This window comes from Myotis yumanensis, unplaced genomic scaffold (genome assembly GCF_028538775.1).
Source record: "Myotis yumanensis isolate MYYU_CA2020_CCGP unplaced genomic scaffold, mMyoYum1.0.hap1 SCAF_10, whole genome shotgun sequence".
Lineage (NCBI taxonomy): Eukaryota > Metazoa > Chordata > Mammalia > Chiroptera > Vespertilionidae > Myotis > Myotis yumanensis.
In genome coordinates this window covers 32,481,881-32,499,429 of record NW_027223761.1, presented here as the reverse complement: position 1 = coordinate 32,499,429, position 17,549 = coordinate 32,481,881, and the positions used below count along the sequence as shown (strand labels likewise).

The 17,549-nt window shown below is 49.4% G+C and overlaps 1 protein-coding gene across 1 annotated transcript in view; it reads left to right on the top strand.

Annotated features, from left to right (window-relative positions):
• Positions 1-17,549, top strand: part of INSC (INSC spindle orientation adaptor protein) — a 119,522-nt gene that overhangs the window by 87,136 nt on the left and 14,837 nt on the right. Inside the window, exons 8-9 of the mRNA XM_070426663.1 lie at positions 8,063-8,234; positions 12,085-12,263. Of these exons, the coding sequence (XP_070282764.1) occupies positions 8,063-8,234; positions 12,085-12,263 (351 nt within the window). The remainder of the gene's footprint in view (positions 1-8,062; positions 8,235-12,084; positions 12,264-17,549) is intronic.

Here is a 17,549-nt window from a genome sequence, read left to right as displayed (position 1 = left end):
GTACCGTCAGATCCCAGCTGCACCCAGTGGTACTTTCCTGAAAACTTTATATTTTAACATCTGCGCATGCCGAATGGGTCTAACCCAGGGGTGGGCAAACTTTTTGACTCGAGGGCCACAATGGGTTCTTAAACTGGACCGGAGGGCCTGAACAAAAGCATGGATGGAGTGTTTGTGTGAACTAATATAAATTCAAAGTAAACATCATTACATAAAAGGGTACGGTCTTTTTCTTTTTTAGTTTTAATTCATTTCAAACGGGCCGATCCGGCCCGTGGGCCGTAGTTTGCCCACGGCTGGTCTAACCCAAAGGGAGACGAACTTGTTCTTATAACCTTTTGCTGCCTCCTCATGACCTCCACTCCTCTCCCCTACAAAGCCTTCAGAGCATCTTTTTGATAATCTGCTATAAGGAAAAGTCATCTGCTTGACAGGGAAATTATTTTCTATTTATATTCTTAAGTGATTTAATTCTTGATTTCTTTCCACCTCAACGACTCAGCTCTTTCTACCTTGCTGACTTGCTTGCCAAACAGGCTATATAATCTCTCGCATCCATTATTCCATTCCCTATTACATATTAATATTTGTATTTATCCATTTTGGCACTTAACTTTTAATCAAAGATTCTTGTTTGACATAGCAAAACAGGTTGAGAGGGGGCTGGGATATATCAGTTTGGGAGGAGGATAGAAGGCTGGTTGGGCTTTCTGTCGCTTTTATTGAGCTATTAGCTCTACTACCACTCCTTAAAACAAATACCTCCTTTATAAAGCAAGCGTTTAGCCCCTTCCATTGTCCACAGACTTTGTCCTGAACCTTCTCTGATCTGGTTTACGTCCCATGTTCAGATCCTGCTTTTGGCCCACAGGGCCCTGTATTCCACATAAAGCAGTGGTTCTCAACCTTGCTAATGCCGCGACCCTTTAATGCAGCTCCTCATGTTGTGGTGACCCCCAATTTCATGGTTACAAATTGAACATAATTAAAGCATAGTGATTAATCACAAAAACAATATGTAATTAGATATGTGTTTTCCGATGGTCTTAGGTGACCCCTGTGAAAGGGTCGTTCGACCCCCAAAGGGATCGCGACCCACAGGTTGAGAACCGCTGACATAAGGCTTTGCCCTGCTTCTTGGCTGGCACTTGGCTTTGCTTCCTGGGTTCGGCCCTTGCTTCCCTCTCTATGATTGGATTTTCCCTCTGGCTATCCCCGGGGCAAACAGGTCGGTCCTGCCTGGACCTGTGAGTGGGCCTGTGAGAGGCAGTCCAAGGGCTTTTTTTTTTTTTTTAAATATGTTTTATTGGTTTTTTACCGAGAGGAAGGGAGAGGGATAGAAAGTTAGAAACATCGAAGAGAGCGAAACATCGATCAGCCGCCTCCTGCACACCCCCCACTGGGGATGTGCCCGCAACCGAGGTACATGCTAGTGACCGGAATCGAACCTGGGACCCTTGAGTCCGCAGGCTGACGCTCAATCCACTGAGCCAAACCGGTTCTGGCAGTCCAAGGGCTTTGTGGTTCCCACTTGTCTGTTTTCTTTTTGGTGTGTGCAGAATTGAGGTGTCTGGTGGACAGAAAGGAGGAGGAAATTTGGGGGTTTTAGGTCACGCTCCCTTCCCTGCATTTGCATGATTCTGTTTAACTGTCACAAGCCAGCAACCCACTCCTCTGCCTTTCCCAAACGCTAGACCTGTAAGAAGGAACTGGAAGTGAGTGGACAGCACCTGTGATATATGACGGGCCTGTGCACCAGCCTGTGTCCCTGAGATATTCGCATAAAAGCCACCACGGATGCGTTTCCAGTAACCAGCGGGAAAACGTCTCCCATAAATCTCAGCGGTGTTTACTGTACATTTTGGGCTCCTCAGCTGTGTGGGTTCCATGCTCCTTCGCGCACCGCTCAGGGAGAATCTCAGCGTCCACCAGCTCGGGACACCCTGTGTCTGTGCTCCGGGTGCGCTGTCCTGCTGCCCGGGGGGTGGCCAGGCCAGGCCATCCTTGCCACCACTTGCATGCCCTCCCATAAGGGGAGCTTGGCCTCAGGCCCAGGCCCATCCCACTCCATGTAAAAGCTAATTACCTGTAAGTGCTTCCAGCAGCAATTTCTTTAGGATGTGTAAGTGCTGTGGTTAGATTGTGTTCTCTTGGCATCATTAAGTTTATGACGGGGGGCGGGGGGTCGTGGGCGGTTTGGGGATGGAGGCGATCCATAGATGGGACCCGTGTCTGAGGAAGCTGGCCTCAGGCTGGGTTACACCTGGGCCCACGGTAGGCGCTGAGCTGAGCAGCCCCCCCGGCCTGGCCCTCTCACCCCCTTCTCCCTTCATTGCCTTTCCCAGAGGCCTCACTTAGGGGGCACAGGCCAGGAGGGGGGGCCAGGATGAGGTGCCAGCCCTGGCATTAATGTGCTGTGTGGCTTAGGAAATCTCTTCCCCTCCCTGGGCCTCTGTTTCTTCACCATTCAGCCCACCCTTGACAAGTGAACTGCTGTGTGTCAAGCCTCAGCTGGGTGCTGGGACCAGAGAGGTTTTAATACAGAAGCTGCCCTGAGCAGCTCAAATCTGGTGCAGGGATGAGTATGCAGACCGATAAGGATAGAACAACATAAGCGCTGCAGTTGTGGTCAGACAGGTGGCTGGGAGGACAGAGACCCTCTGGCTGGGGGGTGGGGGGTGGTGCATGTTCCCAGAGGAGGTGGCTTCTCCCCTGGTCTGAGAGGACAGTGAGGAGGGAAGACAGGGACGATGGACCACTTCAGGGTTAAGTGAACTGGGTTTGAGGTGCCCATGAAATACCCAGGCAAATTAGCTTTGGAATTAAAGAGATCCAGGAGCAGGTTTGAAATGTGGATCTTAGGAAAGAAAGTCAGGGATGGAGGGCTAGACGTGTGTATGTGTGTGGGGCCGTCATACTGAGCCACTGAGGCCACTTGGGTTTGGGTGCTATTGACTGAGTGGGCTGACAGCAAAACCTGGCGTGAGTCACCTTAGGATGCAGAGGAAGAGAGGTTAAAGGAGATGGTAATTTGTAGTTAGCTAGGGAGCCCCCAAAAGTGGGGTATCAGGGAGCCCCAGGAAGAAAAGAAGGCCGAGATGGAGAGTTCTCAGCAGGAGGAGGTGTTACAGAGAGGCCAAGTAAGACTGCAAGGCTGGGCCCCACACCAGACAAATCCCCAAATCCTCTTAAGCATGCACTGTGTCGGTCTGTCTCTCTCATTTTTTTGTTTCTCTATGTGTCTGCCTGTGTTTCTCCGACTCTTATTTCTTCCTGACCTGTATCAGTGCCGAGGTCAGCGCCAATCACAAGTAAGTGCTCCATTCATGTTGCACTAGAAAGAGATGCAGGGATAAGAATATTTGTCTTTCGGGAGGGATTGTAATTATTCATCTTGGTCCTGGTCAGGAATTAAAACAGGACTCACTCTGCTTTTTAAAGTTCTAGTTCTGGGCTGCAGGATCTGAGGAAGTCCCAACAAGTGGGTAAACTTGTGGGCCCAGGTTTCCATGGGGTCTCAGTTCCAGATGAACCTGCAGAAATACCAGGCAGGACCAGGGCCCTGGGTCTAGAGGAGGTGACTGCAGCCACCAGATGGGAATGAGACGGGATGATGGTGCCACCTGTGGCAGGCATTGTACATGCATTATCTCAGTTACCTTCCATTGTCCTCCAATGTTCGGATTTTTATCCCCATCTATAATAATAAAAGCATAATATGCTAATTAGACCAGATGTCCTTCTGGGATGATGCTGGGGCTGCAGCCGCGGGATCCAGGCAGCCGCCCACGGCTGTGAGGGAGGGATCCAGGCAGCCGCCGTGGCTGCGAAGGCCTACTCTTGCATGAATTTCGTGCATTGGGCCTCTAGTTTTATAGATAAAGGCTCAAATTATCTAGGTACACACATTGTCTAGGTAGTAAGATACAGGGGCAGGATTTATACCCAGGCATGACTCTAGAACCTGTGCTTGTTCTGACGCTACAGGAATTGGTTCAGACGCTGGGAGCCCAGAGCCCAGTGGGTGTGGGGCCCCTCAGGGCCACCCACTGTGATGAGATGGTTGAGTTGGAGCCACTGAGATGGTGATGGATACGATCAACTTGAGAGGGTGGTGGCTGGCTGGCAGCAGGCTAAGTGGCAGGTCAATAACATCAGAGCCAGAGGCCTGAGAAACAGACCCACATGACAGTGCACCAAATAGGAAAATGAGCAACAGGCACGAAACACACTTCATAGGAAATCCAAATGTCAAAAACCAAAGGAAAGCAAAACAAAAACATATGAAAAGACTCTTAGCTTCATTGTAGTAAGTGGAGACATGCATATTAGAATACACACCCACCCAAATGGCAAACATTTGAAATCCGACAGTACCAAATGTTGGCAAGAATATGGAGTTACAGGAGTTAATACTTTGTGGGTGGGACTGTAAGTTGCTACAGCTGTTCTGCAAAGCAGTTCGGCAACTCCAGTAAAATGAAAGGCGTGTAGACTCTATGAGCTGGTCATCCCACTCCTAGGCTGAACGACCAGAGAAATTGGCCCGTGTGTACCAGAAGACATTTAGAAGAATATTTATGGCAGCACTGTACATCGTAGCAAAAACTGGGAAATGGCTCAAATGGCCCCAGACTGGAGAATGCGGAAATGAATTCTCTATTCAATTGCAATTGATTTAGACAATAAAACCCCGCAGCAGTGACCTCAGCCATATTCAGTAGCAGGAAGGAGTTTCCCAAACGTAATGCTGACTGAGGAAAAAAGCATATTTCTACATACAGTGTGATCCCATTATGTTAAGTTCAAAACCTTGTAAACTGAACAGCATCCACATGCAATACATCTTTGAAGAAAACAAGGGAAAGGCGAGCACACAATTCAGGGGGAGAAGCAGAGGTATGAGATCAAGGATGATGTCCAGGGGGGATTCTGGTGTTATTTTATTCCTAAGAGTAGATTTCCCAGGTATTAGACACATACACATACATATAGTATAGGCGTTTATTTTATTATTTTGGAATGCCTAATCAATTTGCAAATGCTCTCTTTGGAAGGGATGACATGTTTCATAATAGTAGATTAACAAAAATGGTCTGAGGCATATAAAACAAGTCAGAAGGAAAGCGAGTTGCTTGGGCCGAACACCAGATCCTCTTCTCTGGGAAACCTAAGGCAGGGAAGAGATCGGGGTCTACATCAGGGTGGGGTGAGGGTCGCTTTCCTGGGCTCAGGAACCGGCCGAGTCCATGTTCTGAGCTGCCTGCTTCTCCAAAGCGGCCCTTCCCTGCAGCGGCTGCTGCTCACCCCGCCCCTCCATCTGCATGGCGGTCCCTCCACCTTTCTTGTCTGGGTGTGTCCTCGGGTCCTCCATCTAGTTTTACTCTCTTTAATGTATCCCCCATTTACCGAGAGCCTGCTATGTGCCTGGCCTGGAGCAGCCACGCGTGAACAAGCTGCGGTCCCCAGGCTCGCAGAGCTCCCTGCGGAACAAGGACAGACAGACAGACAGACAGACAGGAGAGCCGAGAATCACATTACACGGGGCTTCTGGTGCACACAGTTCAGTTCGCTGCAGACCTTGTTAAAAGGCAGATCCCAGGTCTCCCTGGAGTCCAGTGGAGTAAGTCTGGGTGGGGCCCCGGAATGTGCTTTGAGGAAACCCCCGCCCCCCCCCCCCCCCCCGCCCCCCGGGTGCAACGGGCCCACACCTTGGGGAACCAGGACCAGTCAGTGCAGGAAACGCTACCATGACGGCAGACGTGCTGGGCTGTGGATTACGAGGAGGGGCCACCTCCCGCAGCTGGGTGTGGGCGTGGAGTCAGGGCGGCTTGTGGAAGGCCTCCCCTTCCTCATGGGAAGTCACGTTGCAAATGGTTATGGTGGATGATGCCCCAGGCCCCTCAGCCCCTCTGCTCCAGTGCGAGGGCTGGCACCCAAACGTGCTCAGGGAGATGGTGCTCAGCAGGTTTGCCAAGCAGCATTCTGGGCTGGGGAGCTGGCCTGGCATCAGGCCCTGGGTGGCGCCAGGCCCGCAAGGACCATCGACTCCTTGGCCTCTCTGGTGTTTTCCGAGTGGCCCATCTCCAAGCACTCGGCGGGGACTAGCTTTGGGTCTGACCTGTATCCCGGCTGGGTCAGGGATGTAACGCCATCAGCATCCAAGGTGAGATGAGGGAAACTGGATGATTGACACATTCCCTCATCGGAGACCCCTTCGCTACAGCCTTGGATGGTGCTGGAGGGAGGGAAGGAATGAAGGCCAGACAGGCCTCAGACGTTTCTCTTGTTGGCAATAATAGGGCTGTTTCCTATTTCTAGGCCCAAGTGAGGCCCCGGTCTCTGAGGGCCTGTTAGTCAACACCTGGCACGAACTCAGTCCTGCCGGGGCAGCCTTGCTGTTTGTTCTCTTTTATTGAGCACACCCAGGTGAGTTTTATTGAGGACAGTTCCCTGGGCTCTGGTTTCCACATTTGTCTCTTTTGAGTCTGAGATTGCCAAGGCTTTCAGAGCTAATGGACCTCACAGCTCCCAGGAGCCACTTAAGGGAGGCTCAGAACTCCGTGGTGGTAATTAGTCAAACAAGACGCAGGCCTCCGGGGAGCTGGGGTTGAGTGGCAGGAAGTCAGGGTGTAGGGACAGGAGCCCCAGGCCTGCAGCAGGTGTGGGGAGCATCTCCTCAAATCACCTCTCCCTGGTTCTCCCCCTGCCTCATCCCTACCCCGCTGCTCCCAACAGGGAGGGACTCCTTGGTTCCCAGCTGCAGGGGCCTCAGGTAGGCTGGTGTCTGGGGGTGTCTGAGGGGCTGCTGTGGCACTGCTGGGTAACCTTGACAAGTTACTGCCCTCCTTTCCCCCAAAGTCTCTTCTGCTGCCCCCTGGTGGAGGCAGAGGGTCTGTGCTCAGGTGGCCCTTCCCAGAAGGCAGCCTAAGGTCCCTGGTTCTTCCATGGGCTTCCATGGACCATGTGGGTTCTAATCTCAAACCGACTGCTTTCAGAGTTTGTGATCTGGGGCAAGTCAATGAATCTTTCTGTGTCTCAGTTTCTTCATCTGTAAAATGGGGATGATATGGTAATAACACTGACCTCAGAGGGTGATTGCAAGAATCAGTGTACTAACATATGCACTGCACTTCGAGTGGTAGCTGGAACATATAGAACATTCAATAAGCGGAAGCTATTATGATGATGCCAAGAGCAGGTCTGACGGGCAGAACTGGCAGCGAACTCTTTTTATTTTTAATAAATATGTTTTTATTGATTTCAGAGAGAGGAAGGGAGACGGAGAGAAGGATAGAAATATCAATGATGAGAGAGAATCATTGATCAGCTGCCTCCTGCATGCCCCTTACTGGGGATTGTGCCCACAACCCAGGCATGTGCCCTGACCAGGAATCAAACTGTGACCTCCTGGTGTGGTTCATAGGTTGATGCTTAACCATTGAGCCATACCAGCCAGGTGGGAAGTGAAGTGTTTATCTGGCATTCACATCCCATCGTGCCCAAGTTTGTTCCTCTGTGGCTGGGCAGAGAGAGAGGCCTCCAGGAAGCAGCCGGCTGTCGGTGGGGGAGGACGGTGATGGAAGGTGGGAAAGGAGAGATGTTGAGCTCAGCCTGGTGCTAACCCAAGGAAGGAGGAGAGATCCAACATGTGATGAGCATCTCTTCAGGATCCAGCATCACCTGCTTCATCTTCTTACCCCCCAACACCCTGTGGGTGGGTGGGTGAGAGAACAGAGCCTTAGAAAAACTAAATGACTTATGCCAAGTCATACAACACACGCAAGAGGGGGCCAGGCTGGGAGCTCTGGGACATGAGAGCTCTACATGGCTTTTTTTCTATGGTTGTTTGCTGTGGTGGATGGCCAGGGCCTGCTCCCTGGATGCCTGGCTTGCTGCCTTCTCTCTATGAAGCCCAGGATCTCTGCTGGAGCCAGAGGATAGGCCTCCAGAGTCACTGGGATCCAGGGCTGGGCCATGCAGGTCCTGGTTCTCTGTCTCATTAGTGTCACGAGCCGCGGTGCTGTCGCAGGTGCACAGGATGTCCTCTCTCCATCTGCAGGTGGATGGCGTTCTGTGCTTGGCCGACATCCTGACCGACGACAGCCACTCAGAGGCCACACGGGCAGAGGCCGCAGCCGTGGTCGCCCAGGTCACTTCCCCACACCTGCCCTTCACGCAGCACCTCAGCAGCTTCCTGGAGAGCATGGAGGAGATAGTGACTGCTCTCCTCAGTGAGTCACCCTGGGGGCGGGGCGCTGAGGGAGGGGCCTTGCCGCTGTCGTCCTCAGGAAGGGACAGTAAGATCAGGCTGGCCCCACGTGCCTTCCGAAAGAATAATCATTCGAACCACCGAAGTGTCAGTCAGGCTTAATGCATGCAGCCCTTCCGAAGCTCCTTGAATGGAGGTCAGATTGGGATTAATTGACCTTTCAGATCAGAGACCAGGGCTGACCCCAGAGAAGAGAAGGGCCTCAAATTTTGAGGTTCAGATACTTGACCAGAGAGACTCTGATGGGCTTTGCTCCTGAAATCTCAGTTGATTGTAGCCAATAAATATGGCAGCAATGACTGGGGACAACAGCCTCTCAGAGAGCACCGGTTCCTCCCACACTGCTCCCTGCAACCCCACCATTGCTCTCTAGTCATCGGGCCTCAAGTCATTGACTCTTCCAAGTTCCCCCATTCAGACAAGTGTGCTCCTGGCTGGAGAATCAGAACCCGGTATTTAGAACACGCGCCCCCCCCCCCCCCGCCCCCCGTTTCCTGTGCAGAACTACAGATTCTAGAACTCATCTGGATAACAATCCTCAGGAAATTTGTTTTGCAAACCATGTTCTTTCCTTTAGAGTGCCTGTGATAAGCTGTGTTTTTGCTTCTATCTTCTGTCTGTCACTGTTTCTAATTCCATATGTTATTGAATGAAAATTAATTTTATCAGAAAATGCAGGGTTAGCACCAGAGCTGGGAGTATCTGGAACAGCACATCTTTAGGGGCAACACAGAACACTGGACTTGGAGTCAGAGCACTCGGGTTTGGGTTTTTGCCTTTTCATTCATCCGTTCTGCAAATAGCTACTGTGCAGGTGCTGCGTGAGGTCCTGCCACTCACTGGCCCCGCCACATTGCAAGGCTCACATGACAATTTTCCTAACATAGAAAACAAGGGTTTGAAACCCATTCCTCTCCAGGATCCGTGCTGCCGTTTGAAGATACACAATTACTTTGCAGAGGAGGCATCAGTGAAGTTGACTCTGTGGCTGATTCCGGTCACCGGGGCAGTGGCACCCACAGGCCAGGCTGGGAGGAATCAGTTTGCCAGCACGCACATTTATTCAAAGTTGGGAAAATGCAGAAGCCCAGTTGTTGAGAGTCGTAGCTGCAGGGAATTCAAGAGGTCATGAACTTTAATGCCCACTTTGTAGGAGAAGAAACCCAGGCCCAGAAAGGCGGAGGGATTTCTTCAAGGCCCACACACCAGAGTCAGGATTTACATCTGCCAGGAGTCTCACATTCAGTCATTCACCAGAGCCAGGCAGGAAGCAGAAATGAGTTGAAGAGACCAGATGGAAGGAGAAAATAAGGTGCTTTAAGTCCTGCATTGAATTGAAAACCACTGATGTGACTAAAGGGGTCAGTCACTGATAAATCCCAGTTGATTTTTGCCATTTGGAAAGACATTTTTAAAGATAAGACAAAAAATCTTAAGTTTTATAGAAAATCTCCTAATTTATAAATGATAGAAAATCATTTAAAAAACCCATATATAGTTTGAATGACCTTTCACTATTGCCACATGCCCATCCCTACTTCCTTGGCCGGGTTGGATCTATGCCTGGGGCAGAGGAGTCTCCTACGTACTGCACTCTGATGAAGATGTATTGTGGAGCCTGCCCTGAGCGTCAGCAGATGGGATATATCTGCTGGGCAGGACGCCAGGGCTCTGTTCTTTGGTGGGAAATAGCCCTCCAATTTCTTGCCATTCATTGGAAACATTTATAAATGAGTCACTGGAATCCTCCATTTAATCTTCCTAACACATCCCAGGTGACTCAGACTGTAAATGTGCACCAAATAAATGTGCACCCAAATTAAAAGGCACTTAGGCGGCTGTGTTCATCGCTGTGTCGGCAGCAATGGTGATTGCATAAGAATGAGGGTGGGCATTTAGACCTAGAAGAGAACTTGAAGCAAAGTGGGCCACTGAGTCCTAAGGTCTCACCTCAACTCTGGATGTAGGCAGGTGGCCTGGAAGGGGTTGGCTGTCCTCAGTGGTTCCCCAAAAATCAGAGGCTAGGGAGTCATTGGAAAAGGGGAATCATAAACTTCTTGACTCCTTGGTTAAGCCACTCTCTCAACCAATGGGTGGTTAGGTGAAGATTCCGGGTTGTTTAGTGGTCACATCTGGGCTGTGGGGAGCAGGGATGCCAGAAGCAGACATTGCCTCCTGATAGAACTGAATCAAAGAGGCCTAGAGAGGTGAGGCACCCTGGGGTACAGAAACATGGGGGCTTTGGGGTCAGGCAGCCCTAGTTTTGATTCTAGGTTTCAGCAGTTGCCAACAATCCTCAATTCCACGATTTTGGGGAAATCACTTAACATTTGAATCCTCAGTTCCATCATCTATAAAACTGTGATAAACATTGGGTGGTTGTGAGGATGGAGTGCCTTGCACAGAGTAAGCAATCGAGATCAATGGTGGCTGCTGCTGCTAGCTTCTCTGTCTCAGCTTCTACATCTGTAATGGAGGCAACATTTTCTACTTTAAGGGTGCTGAGAACTTAATGGCAAAATGCAAGGCACACTTCAGGGGGTTCAACTAATGTTATTTTCTGTCCATTTATAGTAAGGCCCCAGAAGGTGCCAAATGGTGCCAGTTTCAATATCAGAACCTAGAAGTACAGACTTTTTGTCTGGAAGCAAGAACTAGGGATCAGGATAAAACATAGTTCAGCCTGTCTTTGAAATTGTGTTTCTCTCCTGGGACCGTATTCCTGAAGTGTGGCTTCTCCTCTTGTACTTTCATAGAGGTGTTACCAGCAGGAGAGGGCCTGGACCCAGGAAACATCTTAATTGATGGTCAAGTTGGAGCTGAGAGTCAGAAGTCAGATCCATTGGGATGGGAGGGCAGCACGGTGGACAGTTTCCCATGCCCTCTAAGGCAGGAGTCTATTCTTGGTCCAGTGGAGTCCATGGGGGAATGTGTTAGGTGGTAGAGGGATACTGGGATTGAGGAAGGTCCTCCCTGCCTTAGAGAACCATCATACCCATCTACTATTATAGATGGTTAAGTGCGGAATATGGTTAGATCTGGGTTATTACCACTAGTATCAGAGAGAAAGAACCCAACATTCAGGGTCTTACTGTAGGACTTACTCTGTGACCAAAAGGAAACACTGAAGCTCTGCTGATGGCAGCTGGAGAGGTAGAATCTTTATGTTTTAACTTCAGCCTTTTTTCTCAAGGCAAATGCAACAGTAGTCTGGTGTATATTACTAGAGATGTAATGGACTAGGAGCTGTTTTCTGCCTCAGGACCTTTGTATATGCTGTCCCTTTGGCCCAGAACATACTCTTCACTCAAATATTCTCATGATTGTCCCATTTTATCCTTAAGGGCTAAGTTGTCATATTCTTCAGGAGACCTTCCTTATGCACCTCATTGGACTTTTAGTTTTCTCCTATCTTAGCATTTGTTTATTTTCTCTCTCACATTTATTAGAATTTGCAAGTATTTATATTAATTTTTTAAAAGCTCATTTTCTCCTGCCCACTACTACTAGTATGTGAGCTGAACAGGAGCAAAGATCTGATCTATATTGTTCACTGTGTCACCCCAAGACCCCAGTGGTGCCTGGTACATAGTGGATAAAGAAGTGAAGAGGAATCACCCACCAGGATTCAAATCCCGGCGGCACCACTTATACAGATACATTTCCCTCCGTAGTAACACTGTCCTTATCTGTAAAGTGGGCGCTATAACACTTGCCCAGATTTTCTCCCAGGGCTATTGTGGGAACCAAATGAGAACACTGATGTGAAAGCACTTTTCAGTGAAGCTATTTTCTCCCTCCTTGCCATCCAGAACTGTGCCAAGAGGCCTCGTCCGGGGAAGTCTTCCTGCTGGCCTCTGCGGCCCTTGCCAACATCACCTTCTTCGACACGATGGCCTGTGAGATGCTCCTACAGCTGAATGCCATCCGCGTCCTCCTGGAAGCCTGCAGCGACAAGCAGAGGGTGGACACGCCTTATACCCGGGACCAGGTGAGGAGCTGGGGAGGGACCAGGCACAGCACCTGTCACCGTGAAGACAGGTCAGGGGGTCAGGGCTTAAGTCCTAGGGGGACAGCATGGCCTGGCAGCACCTGGTCAGTCCTGCTGGTTGCATCCTGTAGGAAGGTCAAGGGAAATGTTTTCATCATGCCTCCTTGCCCCTGGAGCATCTCTACGAGCCCACTCTCTACCCATTTTCTCAACCCAACCACCATGGGCCTTTCTCTGTCTCCATTCACACTGTCCATTCTAGGAGGGAGAGGCATCATGGGAAGGTCTCTGGACCTACTCCAAAAGTCTGTGTCCTGCTCTTATTGGTGCCTGTCTGACATAGTGCCCTGCTGCGAGTTTTGTCCCTTCTCTGCTTCCATGAAAACAGGGGTTTGCTTGGGTCAGAACCTTGATTCTGGGCCTCAGCCCTTGTATCCATCTCAATGACTTTGTAGATTGAGATCCATGTAAAGTTTTGTTGGGAAAAAAGGACTTTACTGCCAAACATGTTAGAAAATATTGAGCAAGGGGGTTTTAAAAGGCCTTGAGCTCAGAGGTTATGGTATTCTGACCTGTCTCACCTCTGCCGTACTCAGCCTGCCATTTCCCTACTGAAAGGTGTGTGGTGCAGTGGATCAAGTGGGTTTCAGGGCTCTGTAAATTCCATCAAGTGCCTGAGCTCTAAGTTAGATGATCCCTAACCTCCAACCCGGCTCATCCCTGTCTGCATCTTAGCCTCCAATCTCCACCTGTGTCTTTCAGCCTCATCACCTAGTAAAGCTGCCATAGATTCTTATTCCAGCTCCCACCCGGCAACCCTGCAAAGCCTTCCCGGTGGCTCCAGGCCTCTGGAATGCCCTCCTGCTCTTAGAGGCCACACTTCACAATGCAGTGGTGACTGTTCTAATGGTATTTGTTCCTTCCTTGTTAGTGCATGTCAGCCCCACTCCCAAGCCCCCAGGGCACGGTCCATGTTTGTACTTCCCCAGGATTTCTTAAGGCCTCTGCCCGAAGTTGGCCCCGTGATGAAGTCCTCTAAGTGCTTCTTTAGGGCATACAAAGGAAGAAGCAGGACGGCACTGCATTAGTTCTTCTTTATCCTTAGAATCGCTGACCATAGAAACTCACATTCAGAGAGCATTTTCTAGTACATATAAGCATTTTCCTATGAGGGTTCTAATAATTCTGTGAGGCTGGTAATATTTGCTCCATTTTATAGATAAGAGTATTGAGGCTCAAAAATTGAGCCATTTTATAGATAAGAGTATCAACTCCCAACATTCTTGGAGTGGGATTGTCTTACCTGTGAAGGGGGCAAGACCCCTATCATAGGGTTGGCAAGCAGCTGCCAGCATTTACATTCTGGCCTGACTTAGACTTGGGTCTTTGACTCTCACCTGCTGTGAACATGAAGTGGAGGCAGTGTAGCTGCGGAGTCAGAGGGACTGAGGTGGATCCTGGCCATTTACTCACTCATTGGGTGGTTTGGACAAGTCACAGCCTCCTGGGTGTTGATGCTCTCACTGTTAATTGGGACATAAATGCTGACCTCTCAGGGTTATTGTGAGGGTGGGTGAGATAATACATGCAAAGAACCTGATACAAGGCTTAGCCCTTCTGAGTCCTCAAAAAATGATGAATATTATTATTATTTTTAAGCTTGATGCTCCAAGGAAGAGCATGGATAGTGAATTATTCAAAGTCCTCAACTTGGCTTCCCAAGCCGTGCTTGATATGGTTCATGACTTCCTTTCCAGTCAAATCTCTCACGTCTTAGAGTTGGACAAGTTTCCCGTAGAAACAAGGTGTGACAGTACAGACAGATAAAGAGGGGCACATTGCAGGCACAGCCCTTGGCTGTGGGGAGTGGGGTGGAGGGTGCGCTCTGTGTGATGTGCCTGGTACTTCCTCTTCTTCAGCTAGACACTGCCAGTTTCTGGGTCTGTCATCTACCTGACAGTGTCAGGTCCCCTCACCTTCAAGTTCCTTCTTGTGGGCAACTCTGGTCATTTCATACAAGATCTAGTAGTAAAACAATAAGAACAGGAATTTTGGGGGTCAGATGACCTGGGTTCAAAGCTCCTCTATTATGATAATCATGTAACTTCAGATATTTTACTTCAAGCCTCACTTTTCTTTTTTGTGTGGATGTGGTTGAATAAAAGATACTTCACAAATTTGAAATAAGAATTCAATAAATGAATGGTTATAAACTCTTGCTACAATTCTTGGCACAAAGAAACTATTAAATAAATGGAAGCTCATATCAATGTTATTATTACTATTGGCCTTGGAATGTGGCACACAGCCCTGCGGGGGGCATCTCTGGAGTGGGATTTTCTTACCTGTAAAAGGGGCAAGACCCCTCCAGCTCAGACATCCCCAGGCTCTGTGCAGGGACCCTTTTTTCATCATGAGGAGTGACTGGCCCCTCTTGAAGGAGGAGGGGTTCAGGGTGGGGAGAGAATGTGATCAAGTTCTAGCAGATGGAAACTCTTTCTAAATCTGGAGTTTTTCTGCTTCACTCCCTAACCACCCTGTCCCCCCAATCCCATCTTCTCCACACCCTTTTCTCCACACCCTTGATGTCTGAGCCAGGTACGGCTCCCACCATCCTCAGGGTGGCTTAGCTTTCTGCTCTGACTCAGAGCAGCCACTTAGCTAGCGAGAGTGCATCCATTAAAGAAACAAATGGCCCTTTCCTGTGGCAGAGCGAGGATTAAGATGACCAGAGAGCTCTGCGCAATGAAGACAAAGAAGATGAATTAGCCTCTGAAGTGCTCACCGCCCCCTGAAACACTTAGGAGATTAAATGCCCGTGAAGTTTCCGGTAATGCATCTGCCAATGACGCCAATGCTGTGCGGAGCCTCTTGGTCTTGGATGTGTACTTGGTCCACCTCCATTTGGACATCTCCATGAGGACCTCTCCATCATCTCAGCAAGCTGAGTCCACTTAATTTGTCCAACAGAAGCTTCGACGGCCAGGCCTATCCTGGACCCACCCTTGGGGTGTGGATGGGGTGAGGGCAGCATTGTGTCTGGTTCTTCTCCCCCCACACCCCTCCGCTGCTAATCTAGGGGAGCCATTGTGGTCAGACATCCAGAAGAACCCCCTGCTAACAAACCATCTGTATGGCTCAAATTTTAATCCTCAGGAGGTATTTCCTAGGGGTCATGCTGTGCAGGGAATCCAGCTACAGGTGTGCCACGGGCAGTGGGAGAGGGGCTGCCTCATGCTTACTCACCTCTGCCCTGCCTGTCAAGCAGTGACAACCTCGGTGAGAGACCCTGTTATCTAACCCACAGCAGAGACTTCCACTGAGCAGGACCTTGTGTGGCCTTCAGAAATTAGTGGCTTTCATGGAGGTGGAGGGTGCTGGTATACGCTTCCCATGAAAACATGTCTGCTTGGCATTTTAGAATGTCAAGATTTTGTAGCATTTCTGAGACCTCACTGTGAATAGCATTATCAGAAGTCCTTTTATTAGAAATGCCAGTTACTAGGGTTTGTAATGTTGACTCACATTGAAAAAGACCTTTATAGTTTATAAGGTCCTGTCATATGCACATGTGACATAGTAGAAACAGCACAGACTTTGGGTTCAGACAGACCTGAGTTCAAATCCTGACTCTGCCATTGCCTAGCGGTGTGACCTTAGACAAATCGCTTGATCTCTCTTAGCCGCACTTCCCTCAGATGGGTAATGGGGTAATGTTTTCTCCCTCCTGTGATCAGATGGCATAATGCTCCTAAAGTGGTTAGCACCAAAGTGGGTGCTCACACATGAGCAGGGCAGGGGTCTGTGATAGAGCCAGGAATTGGGGATAGGTCTGAGATAGGGAAGGTCACCTTAAAGGCAGGAAATTAAGGCCAGGAAAGGTAGTTAATGAGGTGGTGAGTGTAGTGTGGTATAAGGCAATGTGTGGTGTGTGTTGTTTCAATCTGTGTCTGGGTATATGCAAGTTGTGTGTGTGTGTGTGTGTGTGTGTGTGAGAGAGAGAGAGAGAGAGAGAGAGAGAGAGAGAGAGAGAGAGAGATAAAGACTATAAGCCACGCAAAGGAGTGGACACAGCCCTGGCCAGTGTGGCTCAGTTGGTTGAACATTGTCCCATGTACCAAAAGGTTACTGGTTCAATTCCCAGTCAGGGCTCATGCCTGGGTTGCAGGCTTGATCCCCAGTAGTGGGTGTGCAGGAGGCAGCTGATCAATGTTACCCTCTCACATTGATGTTTCTCTCTCTCTCTCTTTTTCTCCCTCCCTCTTCCCTTCTCTCTCAAATCAATAAAATCATACAGATTTTTAAAAAAGCATGGCCATAGTGTATAAAAAGAGACTACATCCTTCTTCTCTCAGATCCCTTCATCCTTCAGACCAATATCCTGGTCTTGATTCTTTCTGACCTCTGGTGGAGGAAGTGGTGTGGAGGGAAGAAGGCAGGACCGAGAGAGCAGTGGGCTTTCCCTAGAGGCTGAAAGGGATTTTGCTGACTGGTCTCAAGGCTGCAGTTGACATGGGTGATAAAGCTTTTAGAGAGTTAACACAGGGATAACAGAAATCTAAATATTCCATCTAGCAATTAAGGAGTAACTCTAATTACAGTCATACCAAATGTTGGCCTTTTTGTCCTAATTACTGCACAGCATAAAAGCAATTATAACTTTTCATTAAATGCATGTCAGCTATTCTGTGTGGTAAGTTCTGTTAGACCAGAGCACTTGCCTCTCTTTGGGTTTCCTGGGTAACCTTCGCTAGGGTTTTATGTGGTATGGTCTTCAGTGTTAGTTTACACATAGCACACAAAAGGGACAGAGGCAGAAACCATGTGTGAGCACAGTCAGACATTGGCGAGGATGTGAGACAAGCCCGGTTCCCGCCTTGGGATGGGCTGTGGACAAGTCCTCCCAGAGCACCTGCCCTGGGCCAGCACTGAGTACACCTCTTCCTCCGCATCCGCACTGACATCAAAAGGCTTTGCCAACCTCCTTCTTGCCACACAGGGCCAGTGACACGGGACGTCCCCTGCTCTTTTGATTCAATTTGCTATTCACCTCGATTTTCCTAAGATGGTCAGTCAGTTTTGAGGATGCCAAAGGGAAAGTGATTTCAAAATGTGGCAGAAAGCAATAAGCGCAAAGTTTGTTGGGTTCTCTTCTGGGAAGGGTTCCTCCTGAGCTGGGACCTGGCCTCCCTTTGGGAATATCTCACATCAGCAAAACATGTGCCAACACCGGGGATTGTGTTGGTAAGAGCCCCTGACACAGGTGTTCACAGTCTGGGTACCTTC